We start from the raw sequence: 19,976 nt of genomic DNA, 5'->3' as shown, positions 1-19,976 counted from the left end.
ATATGCGCCTTCATTAGAGTTCATAGATACGCTCATAGCTCCAATAGTTACAGATCTAGACGACACCTGATACCTACGAGTAATAGGAAATATACTCATTACACTTCTTGCATGTATAATTAATTATCACATCTTTGATAATAAACAGTACGAGTAAATTGCTATATATATGACCAACTCATAGTAATGCGTTAGAACAGAACTATTTTACTACCGAATAAATAAATGTTAAAGCACTTGGACACCGTTTATCACTATCAGTCTATTTTAACGGCCCACTTTGGCCAGGCTTCCTTCTTTATAGAAGAGGGGATATAGATCTTAAGCCCACTACACTGCTTCAATGTAGGTTGTTGGGCCAAGGGTGATAATGTTTATTTTTATGATAATTAGTATTTGATGTTTATAATTTGATAAATAACGATCGATATTAAGGAGGTTAAGAATAGAATAGAATAGAATAGAATATCTTTATTTGTCCACACACAAGTAATAAAATAAATAAACAAACAGAACATACAAATATCTGGTCGTGGACAAAACAGGTATCCAACACAGGTTTACAACCACCAACTTCCCACACAGGGCTAAAACATTACAGAGAGTTTGTCGGAATGATGAAAAGCTTCACCAGGAACCAGAAAATCTGAAGCCACATAGCTTAACCACAGGATCAAATGCCAACTGAATAAATAAACAAATTTGAATTTGTTTAGTTTCACTACAATAATTTAACAAGAATGGTACAAATCAAACAGAAATAAACATTTAATTGCTAGTCATTAACTTGTTTAGCTCTGGAATACGAGTTCCAAGCGTAGAAGCGTCGCTTTCTCAAGATTATAATGTTTTCTCCAAAATATCCAAAATTTTGGAGTCTGAAAATGTTGGTACCCAGCAATGCCTCGGAGAGACCGTTAAACAGTCTGCTCCCGATTTGTCTCTGTGGTCGTGTCAGTGTATCGCCCTATTGTACTATGAGACTGAGGAAATAAAACATAATACATATACAAAAAAAGAAACAATACATGATATTGTTTTCGTAGATGACTTGTATCGAAGTAATCATGACCTAAATTTAGTACTTATTGACCAGAATGTTTCTTAAAAGTAAATTATGTAAATGATTGAACTACATAGTCAAGGTAAGGTCCAAATTGCAGCTCAAAACTGCAAAGGTTATAGAGCTTAAAACGTAAGAAATTAAAATACTATTCATATAGAGGTAAGTCTACAAGGTCAACGTGCAAATTCTGTATGGAGTGTCCGTATAAAACATAATAGGCAATACGCTAATTTATAAAATAATATATTTATAATTAGTACTTTCGAAAATGCTACTGCTATTAATTTAGATATTATTTTACCTTTCAAAATTAATACCTTGACTGAAGGACAATTTCATCGTTAGTTGCATAATTTTTTATATACTTCTTTTATCTGTAACTTGGTTTTACTTTTTTAATTTAAATAATCTGTACCTTTAAAATTAACTTCAAAATAAGTTTAAGTTTAAGAATTCACCCACGTAGATCGTATTCTATTTTAAGCTACATTCTGTAGGTAGTGTAAATTTTCACCGCCCCGTACCGACTATAAATTTTCATTATAAATACCTATACATTCTTCTTATAAACATTTCTGTTACGTTTAGTGCAACGAGAAAAATCATTGATGTATATTAAAAATAGAAATGGCCCAAACAGTCTGCCTTGTGACATTAAATAGAATAAATTTATTCCTGATTTTTTTCTTTAATTCTCATATATTACCATTTTATTATTTTATAATACAATTAGCACCATCATGACAGTAAACTGGTTTTTGAGTTAAGCAGGATTGGGTAACTAATAGGCATTTCATCATTTCATTTCATTTAAGCATTTCAAATGTAGATTAATTATATTTTCGAGCAAAAAAATGGGCTTCGTTTCGTGAATATCCAACGTAAGAAAAATATTGTACAAAAAATCTAATGTATTTCTAGAATCATTATTAAGTTAGTGGGCAAAAACTCTATCTGCCTACTCGTAAGTAGGTATCTAAAAAACAGCCAAACGTAGAACCTCAATTCTAGAATCATTATTAAATTACTCGGCAAAAACTCTAACTGCCTACTTAGGTATCTAAAAAAACATACATACAGCCGAACGTAGAACCTCCTCCTTTTTGGAAGTCGGTTAAAAAGTTGAATTGGATTAGTAAAAGGGCCAGGCCCTCCACCTTTTAATAAAAAAAGAAAATGTGGAAATGTGAAAGAATATAAACTAGGTATAAAATAATTGAATTCAATTAATTATTGAATTTAATTAAGAATCCTCTATTGTCGGAGAGGTTTGAAGAACATTTTGACAGCAACAACATAGAAACTTTGTCTGTGATCAACGATTTCATACTATGTTACGTACGTACAAAGTCACCGCAAAAAGGGATCCGAAAACAGCTGCTCCACACACATGCACAATCGCCACACGCCCCCCGGCCCGCGCGGATCTTTGGAAGTGTTACAAACAAAATTGCCAAGCTAAAATCTTCGTACTAGCCTACCGTACTTATTACCTATGGTAAGAGCTTTGGGGAGAAAGACTTACTTTCAGCTTGTAAACAATTTCGAAGTTCTGGTCATCTCAGACTGACATCGAAACTAGCTTTAATATAATAAATATATATCCTACACAATACATTTATAGTGTGCACAGGAGCTATTTGAGCTTGTACCTACCACCGTCACCTTTCCACCACCACCGCACTGCAAAATACAGGGTAGGCTAATCACTAGAACTCGTACGAAACGATTTGCTTCTTCGTTTCTTATACACATGGCTAGGATATGGAAGTCTCGAAGTCAGTATTTCCTAATTTTTACCACCTAGGCATCTTGCTATACTATATATACTATACCGAAGATATCCCGGACGTCAGCCTATACGAGATTAGTGCGGCTCTCAAACACCTGAAGAACAATAAGGCGCCAGGTGAGGACGGAATCACAGCAGAACTCATGAAAGCGGGTGGAAAACCTTAAAGTCTGGAAATACTTAAAGTCTAAAGTGAGTAGGCATTTTCTAGGCAAGCGCGTTACACCTTAGGTTCTACACTTTACCATCAGGTGAGATTGTGGTCAAGCGAGAGCTTATTCCTAATAAAAATTAAAAAAAAAAACCCTGATATCGGTACATTTGAGAAGTCAAGGGCAGTTGCAGTGTCAATTCGCCCATTACTGGGACCTCGCACGCGCAGTTACACTAAACCATGCGGATCGAGTAACTGCTTTAACCTTAACATATCCAGTTCAACAGAATGTTACTGATACTATAGTTCACACCAACGCTCCTGGCATGCAGTCATAAATAATTTTAAAGATTAATTTCAATGGCAGCTATACTCATCAGCCCTTTATCTCAATAAAGAATGGGTGTTTGATTCTTTTAACGTAATTTGTTGCAAATTTTATGCTTTACAATTATTATCAAATAAGTGTTAACATCATTGGAGATAAGGAGACGGATATAATCACAAAAAACTGGTTTTTTTTTTATAATATTGTCGCAAATACGCGAGTTTACAAGACTTTTGAGACAACTTTTAGATACACCAAAAGGAAGGTGTATTATGAGTGTACATCTCATCTTGAGGTTGACTTCTTTACTTATTGACTGGATTATGATAGAAAACAATGATAAGGTTGAAGTTTAGCGTTACAAGATTTACTGTTGCATCTAGGCAAAAGTGCGGAAAGATATCTTCTAGCGCTTTAAATTATCATATCAAAGTGGTAGTGGTAATACAATACGCTTCTTATAAATGATACGCATTACAAGTGTGAACAACATATTCGGCATACTGCTGAGCTCGAGTCTCCTCTCAAAATGAGGGTTTAGGCCAATAGTCCCCCACGCTGGCCCAATGCGGATTGGTAGACTTCACACACGCAGAAAATTAAGAAAATTCTCTGGTATGCAGGTTCCCTCACGATGTTTTTCCTTAACCGTTTGAGACACGTGAACTGAAAAGTTGGAGGTGCTCCGGACTGGATTCGAAAACACACCCTCCGGAATCGGAGGCAGAGGTTGTATCCACTGGGCTAACAAGTGAACTCAGTGTGAACTCAGCCTTAAATTATGACTGACAGTTCTCGCTGACTGCAATGACGTCACTGACGCCTGTCCGTGGCCGGTTTATCATTTCAAGGCCAGCAATGAACCCAGTATCAATTCGTACATTAGTGAGAGCACACACGCAATGTTACGCAACTCCTTCCATCCCACGACCGCTATTAACCTTATATGAACGTGACTTAGCATTAAAAAAAACAATGTGAGATGGTGATAATATAAATCATCATTTTCTACCTAGACTTCCTACAGAGCCTCCCTCATTAGTAAGGGTATATGGAGCTTAGGCCCACTTCGTTGCTCTAATTTCGACCGAGGGCTTAACTTGCTCTTCAAGGCACGGGGTGTAACACAAACTTCCCAATTCCGGGCTGATTTTTACTAAAAATTTCTTGGAATATAGAAAAGCTCAGTACTGAAATTTATCATGTGCTTCAAACGGTGCTGGAAAAACATCGTGAGGGAACCTACATACCAGAGAATTTTCTAAACTCTCTACGTGTGTGAAGTCTGCCATTCCATTGGTGGACAATAAATCATAATTTAAGCCTCAATAGCTCAACGGTAGGAGAGGTCGGACTCATCACCGAGGGGTGGTGGTTCGATCCCCGACCCGTTGGTCTATTGTCGTACTCACTTCTAATACAGTCTTTCCCGACTAGTTGGAGGGGAATGGAAATATTGGTCATATTTAAAACATAAGGCAAATATTCTTCAAACAAAAAATCCCATATGTCTGTATACATGCAACCGTTAATAAACACTGATTCTGTATTCTGAGCTTAAATAATTAGATTAAACAGCTTAGTTAGCCACTGAGGAATTTACTTAGGACAAACGAATCACACAGTTTATCGAACAAAAAAAACTTGTACTGAGTACTAACAGTACTGACATTATTTTATGTACCTACTTTGGTATATATACCTTGACATTTCACACACCAGAAAAGATTGCCTACAGTTCCGGCCAACATTATCACACTTTTGTTCTAGGTAGGTAAATACATTTCCTTAACTTAATTTATTTAATTCAATGACGCTCAACTGCTTTGTCACGTTGTCTGACAATTTTAATAAAAGTGCTGTGCATTAAGGATTTTATACTATTAGACATGTTACTAAAACGTAAAAAAATTAATTTAAAAAAATTCAACCGACTTCAAAAACATAAAACATAAGTACTGATTAAACTAAAAAGCGGAAAATAACATCATATTATTAAGTTCTATGTTCTAACTGGTGATCAGTTTGAAGGCGGTATACCCTTTCAAACAAAAAAAAGCATTATTCAAATCGGTCCGGGCATCTTCGAGTAATCAGGTAACATAGGAAAAAAAAAGATACAGTCGAATTGAAATCTTTTTTTGAAGTCGGTAAAAAATTGAAGCGCACAATGGTGACTTTCCATTTAGTCGCATTTAAAAAATGAATACCTAAATAGTCTTGAATGTCGACTTGTGTGTACTGAAAGTGTAAAAATATATACTTTCTTATACATAAATACTTCGACCAAAGTAAAATTCATTTTACTTTGGTCGAAGCATAATTATATGTGCATGTATGCACTCAGTGGAGTAGCTAAATCCTGATCACTTTTTGCGGTGCTTTTGTAGGCAAGTAACATGTCTATAGTATAACATATCATTGCTGTGCATCGCTAGATGTCGCGGTCCTAAAATAGTGTTAGACTTTGAATAGTGTATTTGCCTAGTTAATTAGCGCTTACATAAATAACTAACCAAAGTCATGCTATACAAATAACTTGTTTTGGTTTTATTCGCTTTTTTGTTAATTTTAAATATAACTATCAGTCAGACAATGCTTCCATACCGTTTACAGCACGAGCATTACAAAGATGATTGCTTATTTTTTAGTTTTAATTTTTTGATCGTTCATAACTATAGATAGACATTATGTATAAGTTAAAAATATCATTAACTTTTTGTGTGTAACTTAATTTAAATTTTGTATAGAATTTGAACTAGCGGACGCCTGCGACTTCGTCTGTGGTCTTATAAATCCAGGAAAATAACAACAATGTAGTAACAACAATTAATACAGAGCAACATTCCATTTATGTTCAAACCGTTTAGTCATTATCCATTGCATATTGATTTACAAACTTATACATCAATTGCATTTTATTTATTTATTATTAGTTTTCTGTCTTTTGTATCATATTTACGACTAGCAGACGCCCGCGAATTCGAACGCATGAAATTCTGTTTTAAACAAATGAAACCGCGGAAATCATGTATTTTTTTGAGTAGCATTGCTCGATAAACTCCTCTGTCTTCCAATGAAAGTGCCATTAAAATTGGTTCAGCCGTTACAAAGATTAACCCGGACAGACAATATAATAATAATAACAGAAAGTCAGTATTTTTAGTATCGTAAAAATAGTCACTTAATGACATAAAAAAAATGAGACCACCCTTCAATCAAACCCTTCAAAACAAAAAAAGAATTTTCAAAATCGGTCCACAAATGACGGAATTATCGCTGGACATACATAAAAAAAAACATACATACAGCCGAACGTAGAACCTCCTCCTTTTTGGAAGTCGGTTAAAAATACAGTTCATTTGAAATCTCAGGCCTGTAGATACCTTTCATTCATAAATACTCAGGGCCTAGCTGCAAAACCAAATTATTTTAGTATATTTTTTATATTACCTCCCATTAAACATCAGGGCACAGCGTTTTTCAAAAGCCTCCCAACTTTCTTAGTAAAATAGGCATTATTCTCTTTTAACACGTTCGCAGCGGCACTGATATTTCTGTACTTTTCTCTATTGCGGCACGAGGTCCATCGACCTCGTAACTCTCGAAGAAACTAGACGTACGAGATCAATTGACCTCGTACCGCAGCGAACGTGTTAAATAATAATAAAAAATACTTAAAAAAGGTCTCGATAATTTAAAAATAAACGCTTACCAAGGTGCTTTTGCTAACAAGTCTCTGGCGTCGCCATTTTTTTGAGTTTCAACTGACGCCATCTCGTAATCACAATCTGAAAATAATATTTAAGAGAGTTATTAATAAATATAATAACAATAGAAGCACAGAATAGAGAATGATACAGCATGGTTCTTTATAAGCCGTGCATTGAAGCCAAGTAAGAAAAAATACACAAGGCAATATTATGAAAGTTTTTGATAAATAGATAAAGATACTATATATTATAGTATGTATATTCTAACTACAGAATAGAGAATAATATGCAGATAGAGCGCACGGAATACGCCAGTGATGCAGCCATTCCAAATTCATAAACGAATACATTCGCGAGTCAGTACGACACAAAGCGTCGCATCAGTATACTAAAATGTTTATGCCATAGTAACTATTGCTGCAAAAGGCTAGTTACAACGATACGTATCATTTATATTGTTGATGGGCACTTACAAGACTAAAAAAATATGTATAGAAGTGACGAGAGATGAGAAGTGAGTCATCGAACCTGTATAACTTGATTCAGAGCAACCTTACAACATTAGTGTGATACTAAGTATTGTTCCAAATGGGCAGTTCTAACGATACGTATCAGGTTTTTTTCTTAGCGGGCACTTTTGAAAATTGACAAAATGTATGGAAATAACGAATCGTCGAACCTGTATAACTTGGTTCAGAGCCACCTGACAACTTTTATGCCATATTAGCTATTGCTCTAAATAGCTAATTCTAAAGAGTCGTGCCATTTTTTTTTTTGTTGGCCGGCACTTTCAAAAAGAGCCCAAAAATGTATGGAGCGTGAATGATCTCCTTTTTAATATTATTCAAGAAAAATGGCGTCGTATGTTTTAAATATTTTAACGTTTGTTTCTTTATAAGGGTTTCACTGCGCGGCTTGTAAAGTTTGATTCTGTACATTCTCTATTCTGTGATTCCATCAAAATCTTTTTTTTTACAAATTAGCCCTTGACTACAATCTCACATGATGGTGATGATGTAATCGCAGATGGAAGCGGGCTAACTTGTTAGGGGGAGGACGAAAATTCACACCCCTTTCAGTTTCTACACGACATCGTATAGGAAACCTAAATCTTTTCTTTCAATAAAAGTCAGCCGAAAACTCGGATGCCAGTTAGGTTAGTGGTAACCCTGTCTGAGATTATTTACTGTATTTTTAGATGGATCGCCATGAGTAAAGATGATTTCTCAAGAAAATATAAAGAAAAATTACGGTTTCTTCTTGAACGATTGTAACTTTTAACCAGTAAACCAAATTCAGAAGGACGTTCCTCAATGCATTTGGCAAACTATTTGCAACTTTGGCAAGGTATGCAATTATACCAATCTTTATTACTTATCTAAAGGTATTCAAACTGCAATAAATTATTTCAACTCACTTTAATTTGTATTCAACTTAATTCATTGAATAATTTGCGATTCAAATATATTTAAATAATAGTATTTATCATTAAGTAGGTAAGGTTTTTACCTTTTTCGCAGTCGAGCAAACAATAAAATCTATTTAACAAAAAAATTCAAAACTTAAAAATTACAAAAATAAACTCAAAAGCGAAAAATACACCGTATGTGTTACCTTCCAATCATTTTGCAATCGGTTGAATTTTTTTGTTAAAAAGATTTTAATTTTCTGTTTTTAGTTAGTAATAGGATAGTAAACTAAAACGCCTCAGTACGGGCAATTCCGTTATTTTCATTTTAAAACAAAATTACTAAATTGATTTTCATGAAAATTAAATAGGTTCAATCTGGAAGTATTGATCCAGATTTAAAAGAGTATATTTAGTTAAAGTTTTTTTTTAAAGAATATTTGCCATATTTTTTTATAATATGAGCAATACTCCCATTACCCTCCAACTAGTCGGGAAAGACTGTGCTAGGAGTTGGTACGACAATGCAACTGGGCGGGGATCGAACCACCACCCCTCGGTAATGAGTCCTACCGCTCTTACCGTTAAGCTATTGAGGCTATAAAAGTATACTCTTTCCACCAAAAAAAAAATTTTTGGAAATTGGTTAAGCAATGACGAAGTTATGAGGTATTTAAAAAAAACATATGCGTCGAACGAACCTTCTTTTTTTTTGAAGTTGGTAAAAAATGTTCACATGCACATGAAATTTTTAAAACAACGAAAATAGAAAGCTCATTTACAATTTGTTTGTTTAAAGTTTGGAGTTTGGAACGCAATAATATAGATAAGGCCTGATAAGCTACACACTATTGCATCAGTTAGAAGTTTATGATAAGCCTTATCGTGAACTTTTGACTGATGATAAAATGTTAAAATGAAAGGTTTGTTTGTTCAACTTCAGACTTCAGTGTTAAAAATACATTTATATTATAGTACTCGCTGATGGCGCGCGTTTTTACCCGCGTGGTTCTTGCTCCCGTAGGAATAAGGGGATAATATATAGCCTATAGCCTTCCTTAATAAATGGGCAATTTAATACTGAAAGAATTTTTCAAATCGGACCAGTCTTGAGGTTAGCGCGTTCAAACAAACAAACTCTTCAGCTTTATAATATTAAGTATAGATTTATACGTACTTTATTCGACATTATATAGCGCACGGATCATATTCGAATACTGCAGGGTAATTCTGTAACGATGATTCGCATAACTCGAAAGTGCGTGGTTCGAATTCACCTCTATCTCTCTCTGCTTAACATGACAGTATAGAGTGAGAAAGATAGAAGTGAATTCCATAGGCGTACCTATATAGAGGGTGGGCCGGGTGGGCCGGGCCCACCCTAGTATAGTCCAGTGCCCACCCTAGGATACTGGGCTACCAATTTAAAAAAATCTATGATGGACGCCGAAATATTAATAATTTTACACAAACTATCAAATAATAACAATTACAACTTATAATATAGAAAAACCTATAAGTAAAGACCTTTTCTGATACCTACCATAGATACAAAGAAAAAAATAATAAATAAGTCGAGCCGTTTCAGAGGTCAGAGGACGATTATAAACTCATGAATAAACTGATCTTCATTATAATTTTCCTACCTACCGACATTTTGTACAAAAAATGTGCTTATTTACAACACTAAGTGGTCATTATTCTCGAAAGTATATGAAATTAATATAAAAATATTAATTATAATTATTTTAAATCGCATTAGAGCCTCAAAGATTTTCTACTATTAGATATGTTACGTGCCTACAAAATCACCGCAAAAAGTGATCCGAATTTAGCTACTCCATTGAGCGCACACGTGTACAATTTTGTGTTTATTTAGTTATATATTTATGTATATATAGTTTTTACACTTCTTGAACATACGACTCGACATATGTAGACTATATTTAGATATTATTAATTGTTTTAAAAAGTGTGTCAGCTCCGTCGCACGAATGGAGTTTACTCTTTTCAATAGCAACGCCTGAAAAGTGAAAGGTGCGCAACCGAGGTGCAGCGCTGCGTGCGCGCCCGCCAACAGCGTGCACGTGCGTGCGGACGCGCTAGGCATGTGCACGCTATGGCGGCTACGTACGGTGAAAGGTGCGCAGAATAGGTTGCGCACAAAAAACGTACCGAGGGGTATAAATGAAAAATCGATTGTTAAGGAGTAAACTCCAATAAGTTATGAAATGACATGCGTTACGTTTTTTGTGCGCAACCTATTCTGCGCACCTTTCACCGTGCGCTGTGCCGCCAACAACTTGCACATCGCACCCATGTGCACGCTGTAGGCGGGTGCGCACGCCGCGGCCTGCTGCACCTCGGTTGCGCACCTTTCACTTATAAGGCGCGAGTATTGAGACGTGCTTCGAGCTAACTTTTTGTTTTTTTTAACATACACACTTTTTTTGTTGGTAAACAGTGCACATCGAGTAGGGCTTTAGTAATACTTATGTTAAAGAAGACTAAATGTATAGAATTGTAAAATAACTAATAGACTTTATAATATACTTCACATTATATATTTTACTCTTACAATGATATAATCATTAAACAAACAAGCCCAATAACATATAGTATATAGGTATAGTCGCCTATACAGCATACCCTATGTACGTCTCAATACACTCACAGCTAAATTAGAAAGTTGCGCACTAAAGGTGCGCACCAAAAACGTGACACTTTTTCGTTAGTTCAGTTGGTTTTACCCCTCGGATTTTTCTCATACCGGGCGCCTTATATATAAAAAATCGATTCTTAAGGAGTAAACTCCAATAAACTCCAATAACTTTCATTGTTTACAATGCGACTAAATTAAATTACGACAATTGGCCACTTTTGACCACCTCAGTTTCGACACGCTTGTAACACATCTATAATTTAAAATCTTTGGGCTTAAGCAAGAAACTCTCTCTCCTAAAAGAAGAAAAGCCTGGCCCTGTAATGGGCCATTATAATACATTTATGAAATAAGTGCGGCAAGTTGAAAATTACAGCCAAGGCGACATTGCATGCTGAATGTTAGGAAGCAGAGACTGTAATTATCAAAGCGCTATGTCATACGACGTGTTATAACACATTTGCGAAGAAACACACTTTGAACACACTTTCTGAAAATGAATTTGCATCTTTGCCTGTTTTCCATATTATGATGTCATTTTTGCACAGATAGCTAAGTGCACACCAACCACCATTTGTTTTTTTTTTAGACAAACTCACCAAAAACAGGCAGTATTACTAATAAAGTAAATTAATATTTTTGTGTTATCTACTGATACAGATAAATGGTTGATATTTATTGTCAAAAATTATTGAAATTAAAGAATTAAATGTTATTTTATTACATTATCTCATAAAGTTAATTTTATTCATAAAATGTTGAGCACTTTTCTGACATAAAAACTCTTTGGCAAGATTTAAAAAAAAAAAAAAAAAATACCGACCGAATTGAGAACCTCCTCCTTTTTGAAGTCGGTTAAAAAGTACCGTTCGTTACTTATAATATTTTATCATAGGTAGATAATAAAATTTTAATATTTCATTACGGCACAATGTGCATTTTTCTTTACATTACGACACATGTGCGTAATGAGATGCATTACGATATTGAAATTTATTAAATTAAGAGATACTTTACGAGCAAATGTGCATAAAAAATATTATGGGCTGAAGATGACGACATTTTGAACCAGGTATCTACATACCCACATAATTAATTAAAATATATTCTTTACATTTATATGAGCCAGCTAAATCGATTGGCAATAACATAATTATTATAAAAAATAGAATAGACTTATTAAATTGATATTAAAGCTTCAAAACTCGTTCTAAGATAACAAGTTTGCCAACTTACGTTTTAGATTACTCTAAAAATATATAAGGAAACACTGAACTCTCAACGTACAAAACGCCGGAAAGTTTAATTAAAATAATTGCGCGTCACAACGACCGTCCGGCAGTGGATATCGCGATTGACTGACTGACTCTGACTTGAGTTGCGAATGCGATGCGTTCAGAAATTAGGTCGAAGCTGTGTTGTATTGTCAATTTGTCATTGACGAGTTATCAGATCCAGTGCGGAATTTTATCGGTCACTACACCGCGTAGAAACTTCTATGAAGCTATTCGCGGACTAAACTTCTGTTCAGCCAATGTATTATGAAGCTTTTGGTTACGTCGTTAAGTGGTAGGGCTGCCAACATTTTTTCAGAAAAATATAGTTTACTTACGCTTAAACTTACGCTTAAATAAAATATAGCATTTAAGGGAATAAGCAAAAACTCAACATAAATTTTTTGAAAAACAATATTTATTTACTCTTGTAATTAAATCTTCATTTAGAAAAAAAAAACCGTGATAGTTAGACAGTTGAATTTTCTACTCTTGTTGCATTTTTCAAGATTTATTTGTCTGAAATAAGAGTGTCACATGCTTATTCTCTCATTAGATTTTTAAAATTTTGTAAACCAATGCTATTTCTTTTTTTTAATGTTTGGAACTCAGTAATTTAAACCAGTTCGGATAGGCTACACGCTATTGCATTTGTCGAAAACTAAGGTTCTTAAAGATTTAAAATGAAAATTTTGTTTTTTAGATATCTTTGTTGAAAATATAGTATTTTTATATATTACTTCAACAGTATATAACGCAGACCCGAAATATAGTACAATACTATATATAGAACGGTTGGCAGCCCTATTGTGTGGTGACGTGCTCATTGCCTTTCAAACACAATGATTCTAACTCCTGAGCTATTAGCATCCAGTGAATCCTTGCGAACCATTAGGTTCATCGTCGTAAGTCATGATCATCTATCGGTGATCGGTCCATCTAGTAAGGGTTGCCCAGCACTATGTTATATAACGCAGAGTTGCTATTTAATGCTGGACGAATAAAACGGGTTCAGGCGATTAGGTCGTTGAGCTTCTTTGGAAGCTCTTCAATTATGTGTACCATCTGTATCCTTTGTGTTTTTTGACCTACCATGGTAAAACAATTTAGAATAGGATAGATGAGTCTCATCTTCGAAACTCGCATTCGAGCATTGCTTGACTATCACAATTTAGTGCCGAAATCTAAATTAATCGAAGGTAATCATTGTAAAAATACCGCATAGATACGAATTCTTGCTGCTTGCATTGAGAAAGTGGCGATTTGGTTTAAGGATGTCCTCATGACTAGCTCCTCCAACCAAGATATTATACTCCAAGTATACTTACTGTCTCTGACACCGAGATCTCTTAACAGTCCCATAATATAATCAGGGACTATGTTGGTGTCAGATCACTGGATATACGCATTGTCCTCCTTCCCGCGTCTATGTTGCTACCAACAATTTGTGATGTACAAATCAAGGCAAGGCAAGAATGAATAGGCATTTTCTAGACATGCGTGCCTATTCTGGACTTGATTACCATCAGGCATTTATGATAATGTAGTCAATTACTATTTTACATTAACATTCCATTTACCATAAACAATATAATATACTCTATTTACAATAAAAAATATAATAACTAAATAAGGAAAATAAAAAACGATGTACCTATTTGTATATATTTATATCACTCAATAAAAGTTTTCTCATTATCTGACACGATTCATTTTTCACATCTTCATGTGACCAGCTAACGTGTATTCGAATACATACTTCAGCTGACTTTGTTATTTTCTTCAAGAGGAAATTATTGAAAATGAATATTTTTCAACTCTCTCCTCTCAACCCACCATTAGAAATTAAGCCGACTATTTTTAGGCTGAATAAAACAAAACTGTCAAGGACTGTTTGCGCCAGTTTTCGGCCGGAAGCAAATTACTGACGACAGCTCCATGCTCGAGGATATCGATGCGCAAAACTAACTGATTTTCTATTATTCTTGAGCCCAAATGGACTCAGCGATTCCATTTACGGGAAAAAAAACTAAGTACCTATAATTTGCAACTGTGTTTTTGGCCTTCCTGTAGGTATAGATATTTCTCGACGCTTAAAGTTTTTGTAAACAAAGTTAAAACTTAAAGCGAATTTGTTTTTACGTTTTGTCCTTTAGGAATAATACTAGGTCGTTGCCTTAATGGCTTTTTACCATTAAGGCTACTTACACAAAAATCGAATGTAAAGCTTACCTGTAGTAATAAAGTTATTGCATAGCAAGAAATAGGTCGCTGACTATGGGCCCTATTAGAAGGCTCAAAGTCACTCAGCGGGCGATAGAACGAGCTATGCTTGGAGTTTCTCTGCGTGATCGAATCAGGAATGAGGAGATCCGCAGACGAACCAAAGTCACTGGCATAGCTCAGAGAGTCGCGAAGCTGAAGTGGCAATGGGCAGGCCACATAGTTCGAAGAGCCGATGGGCGTTGGGGTCCCAAGGTGCTGGAATGGCGACCCCGCACCGGAAAGCGCAGTGTTGGTCGACCCCTAACTAGGTGGATCGAGGATATCAAGCGGGTTGCAGGGAGCCGCTGGATGCTGACGGCTCGAAATCGTTGTGCTTGGAGGTCCATACAAGAGGCCTATGTCCAGCAGTGGATAAGATATCTATCGGCTGATAAGGTAAGGTAATGTAAACCGTTTAGTTCCATCTTCAAAACTCGCATTCAAGCATCGCTAGACTATATTTTACAATGTAAATTAATTGAAGTTTATCATTTTATGGAGAAATATCGCATAGCTACGATTTCTTGCTGCTTGCATTGAGAAACTCTCCTTGTGTAACTTAGCCCTTAAAACGGTAACTGAAAGGTTTTAGTTGTAGTTACAAAATGACCTCAGAGTTTACCCGTTTCCTTTTTGTAATGTATATAATGTAAACAACAAACATGTATTGTGCTTCGTTATTCCAGTCACTCCAGTGGCTGGCTTAAACGGCTTCAGTCATGAGGTTCTGGATTCGAATCTTGTGTCGCGCTATAAAATATAGAGTTTTTTTTACTTGTTCTCAGTAGCAGCCTGACAGTGACTCTTGCCTTGAAGGTATTTAGATTGCAGATGACAGGCCATGGAAACAAAGTCAAATTCGAAGACGTAGGCAGAATAATTTAAAAATAAATAAATATCTCGTCTCTCAAACGTTTCTTTTTGAGGGTTATAGACAGACATGCTGTCACAAGGATAGGGTACTGTCTGTAACTTTTAGAAATGAATAAATCTGTTTTCTTTCTTTATTTCTAAACGGTGAAGGAAACCTGCATACCTAAGATTTTTTTATTCCTGATGTGTGTAAAGTCTGTCGATCCGCATTTGGACCAGCGGTGTGGACTATTAGCCTGACACCTCTAATTCTGAGAGGAGACTCGTCTCTCATCCCAGCTCAACAGTGAGCCGAATATGGGTTGATATTTGCTAATAATGATGATGAATGAGAAGGGCATTCCACACGGCAGTACGGATAAGAATCATAAAAGCAAAACGTTTGGAAACCATATCATCGCCCGAGCCGCAGGGCAGCTTCCGTAAACACACGGGACTACGTTTCGGAGGCCTACAGCCTACAGTAACTACTTCCTACTTTCCAAAGTTAATAATTACGGAGAACTTTGCTGCTGTAAACATACGTACATTCATTAAAAGGCATTGACTTTTTGTTAATTTAATAAGTCTACGTAAATAATTATCACATGTTGCTTTTCCACGATCATTAAGGAAGGAAGTTGGTATAAGAGTCGTGATAACGCAGTGGATATAACCTCTGCCTTTAATACGGAGGCGAAGGTTCGAAGCCGTAATAAACTTTACAGTTATGTGCATTTTAAGAAATTATACGTCACGTGTCTTTAACGGTGAAAGAAAAACGTAGAGGAAACCTGCACACCTGAGAATGTTCTTGATTCTCAGCGTGAAAATGAAGTTATGCGGAAATGCAGCCAGTATTCTTACCACCAATCCACATGGGCATGATTTGTATAGCCATTAGTATTAAGTTAGCTTAATGTCTTATTGTATTCTTTCTCAAGATTCAAATATATGCATAGCTTACCTGCGTAAGACTGGTCCTATTGCTACATACGAGTAACCAAAAATGTCTTAAATTTCATACAAGTGAGATTCTGCGATAGAATGGACTTAGCCATGAAACGCTATATTTTGACATAGCGGTTCGCAATACGTTGCCACACGTGCGTCGCCCACATGTGGCTACACGTGATCCAACAACAACGCCAGGATGCCATATGGACCGATTTTTGACCTAAGAACCTTTTTATTATTCTGTAGCCATATCTTTTAAATCCTCTCCTATCTGTAAATAAGGTCAATATTAACCAATTAATATGTAAAAAACAAAGATTGAAATAAATACAATTTCAAAATCTACTAAAAATATTTTATCGTAATTAAAATTCATACATTTTTAGCTTTTCAATACACGACCTATAAATATAAAAGCACAAATAACAAAGACATTTGTAATTTTAGTTTAACGTAATTTTTTTTCAATGACGTCATTAAACGTCATTGGAAAAAAAAAATTACGTTCGGGCCTTTTTTTATCCGACTGCAAGAAGGGTTATGTTTTTCGCGCGTATCTTGTATGTATGTATGTAATATTCTTTATTACCTCATATCTTCCAAACCACTGAACGGATTTACGTAATTAGGATATCGTTAGATTTATCTCAATAACCCAAGTGTTCTTAGATAGGTGAAACTTAAAAAAATTACAAGACGACTGTGAGACGCTATAGGCTCGAGGTGAAAAAAAAAACTGAGCTTGTTCTTTTCAGTTGTTTCTATTCAGTTTTTTTACTTTATGCAGTCGGGTTTTATTCATTATGGGGCGTTTTTCAGGGATCCGTGGCAGCGCCGCAAATATGACTCTATAGATCCCTGTAGCTCCGAGAGGTGATAGGTGGAAGGTGATGAGGTAATGATCGCAGATATCCTGGTACTTTTTGGAAATTGATTTACTATTAGCATATATCTAATTTATATACAATTTAAAAAATTGACATCATCCTTCTCAGTACCGCTCCTGCCCTTTTATAGTTGAGTTGTTGAGGGTCATGAAGGTAGATGAAATTTATCAAAATACTCCGGCTACTCCGGGTTGAGAATTTTTACTGAAAATGTCTTAGAAGAAAAGCTCAGAGTAGTTATTTCATGGCATGACCCAGGAGTCGAATCTTGGACCTCGTTATCCAAAGCTACGTAGAACCCACGACGCAGTTACCTACACAAAACGGTAAGTACTGTACTATAAAAAGTTTAATGAATAATATTCCTAATACAAAGATTACGATTTTAAAGGTTGATGACTATAAAAACAATTTTAAATTAATAAAATTAAATAAAACAGTAGGCACCTTCATACATTTACACAAAAATAAAGGCAGTTAAGCACAGAAAAGCCTAGAAGCATATAGTTACAAACAAGTCTTCCATATACATTCCGTCCAAGTGTTAAGATATGTTTTTCTTTTTTATGAAAAAATAATGTACTTAATACTCGTAGGTATCATTCCTAACAGATGAAACAAAGAAATATATAACGCACATTTAAATATTTTACAAGGATTGGTAATTATTTTTTTCGACAAAAGTCAGGTCTTACGTCATTATACACTGAGCTTACGAAATTTACATGAATTATTATCCTATGGGTTCCGTACCACAAAAAATACAGGAAACGGAACCATATAGATTATAGGATCAAGTGGTCTTATGTTTGTCTGTCAACACCTCCTTATCTCGGAAGCGCGATTTGAAATTAAAACCATTAGACATAAGACTCAGGTCCACGGTCCCTTGAACCTGTGAAAAACTTCAAACCTCTAAGTTAAAAAAGATAAAGACACAAAAAAAAAACGTATATTATTTCGAAATTGTCAGAAGAATCAAAATATATAGGACATTTCTCTTTAACCTAGAATTAATATCTTATACTTGTACCTATAGGAAAAAATCTAAAAAATAATAATACATTTCTAATTAAATCACAAAAACATAGGGTGTTTATGGAAGGAACCCAAATTTTTACTTGATCTAACCGGGTCATGTGAGTTAACGTATGAAAGGGGCAAATTATGACTAGAGTCTAGATTCACACTCTGTTCTGATATCTAATCATGACAATAGATATTTTGAGTAAAATATTCCACAGCCTAGCAAGCGACACCAGAACCGGTACCTACCAAAAGTCAGCTAAGTTTCGTCACTCACTAACGCCACTATCTGAAGAAATGCATATATTTCCACCAACAATCGCGCAACCCATGGTTTCGCGTACGATAGGGTTGCCACCAGTGATAGTATCAGGTTGTGTGTGCTGATGGAAAACAGTAGTTATAACAACCCGGATTTTGATTTCCAGATTGTATATCATCATCGTCATCAGATAGTTCAAGGTTATCAGAAAATCAGCGCTGTGTGTCCAACATTTGCTTGGTATATGCAGCACAATGCTGAGCTGGAGCCGTGCCAAATATGAAATAGTGGTGTTCTGCTAGAGTTAAGGTTTTAGGTGTGGTACAATTTTTGGAATAAATGTTTTTTTCTTTCTTTCTTTTTCTCGTTTTAGTGAATTATCACCGTGGGTGTCTTCAAGACAAGCGTGAAGACTAATCCTTTAGTTAAGGATTTATTTATTTATTACCTGCGTAGGTTGCATTGCTTACCATCATGCGTGTACACATCCAAGTGCTAGCCTAAGCTAGCTACGTCACTAGACAATAAACATTGACCCGTGTGATTTCCAACGGTGGCTCCCAACCATCTGTACATGCTAAACTAACCGACGGACAGTCCAGCAGCGTTACATACACTTTTTCTTCCTAGCGTGGGCTCACTAAGTAGGGTCCGCTTTCCGGCATAATCTCGCCCACTTTGCCCGATCTTGGACATCCGACTTCATAAGTTTGTTGGCTCTCAAGTCCAAGTGTACGATGTCGAGTCAGCGCTTTTTGGGGCAACCTCGGGCTTCAGCTCCAGGGACTGCGATGTTCAGGCATCTGTTACCCACGCAGTTCTGCGGACGACGTGCAATGTGACCGAACCATCTAAGACGGGCTTCCTGCAGCGTTAATACATACACTGTCAAGTTGTTTTGCATTCCAGTATGATGCCGCGAACTGTAAGGGTACTTCCAAGTTAGCCCGCTAATTATCTTACGGCCGTTTTATCTATCTGCCATTTCGCTTACTAAAGTTAGGAAAATCTATCTTTCTGTTCTTATCTGCTTGTTCAATAACCTACTGACAAATTGATTGACTATGTAAAGATTGTTTTGACTGTTACTGATAATAATCGAGGATAGCTATCTATCCGTAATCTTGGGTAGGTTATTGAAACCGGCCGTTTGACTGCAATTGCAACAAGGTCGTATTTGTCATAAATAAAATTAAAATATTTCCAAAATCAAGTAATCTGTTTTGATTAATTAATTTTGGGTTTATAAACCAAAATTATTTTTGGTTTGGATCGATGACAACCCTACGGTGCGGCATGTTGTAATAGAGCCGAGATCATCGCCCGGTGC

The 19,976-nt window shown here is 35.6% G+C and overlaps 1 protein-coding gene across 1 annotated transcript in view; it reads right to left on the bottom strand.

Annotated features, from left to right (window-relative positions):
* Positions 1 to 12,518, bottom strand: part of LOC112055852 (estradiol 17-beta-dehydrogenase 11) — a 38,382-nt gene extending 25,864 nt beyond the window's left edge. Inside the window, exons 1-2 of the mRNA XM_052882267.1 lie at positions 12,360 to 12,518; positions 7,056 to 7,131 (exon numbers count right to left, since the gene is read on the bottom strand). Coding sequence (XP_052738227.1) covers positions 7,056 to 7,117 — 62 coding nt within the window. The 5' untranslated portion in view covers positions 7,118 to 7,131; positions 12,360 to 12,518. The remainder of the gene's footprint in view (positions 1 to 7,055; positions 7,132 to 12,359) is intronic.
* Between the last annotated feature and the right edge of the window lie 7,458 nt (positions 12,519 to 19,976).

The sequence above is a fragment of the Bicyclus anynana genome, chromosome 1 (genome assembly GCF_947172395.1).
Source record: "Bicyclus anynana chromosome 1, ilBicAnyn1.1, whole genome shotgun sequence".
Taxonomy (NCBI): domain Eukaryota; kingdom Metazoa; phylum Arthropoda; class Insecta; order Lepidoptera; family Nymphalidae; genus Bicyclus; species Bicyclus anynana.
Note: the sequence above shows the minus strand (reverse complement) of the source record. Positions and strands in the feature narration are given on the sequence as shown.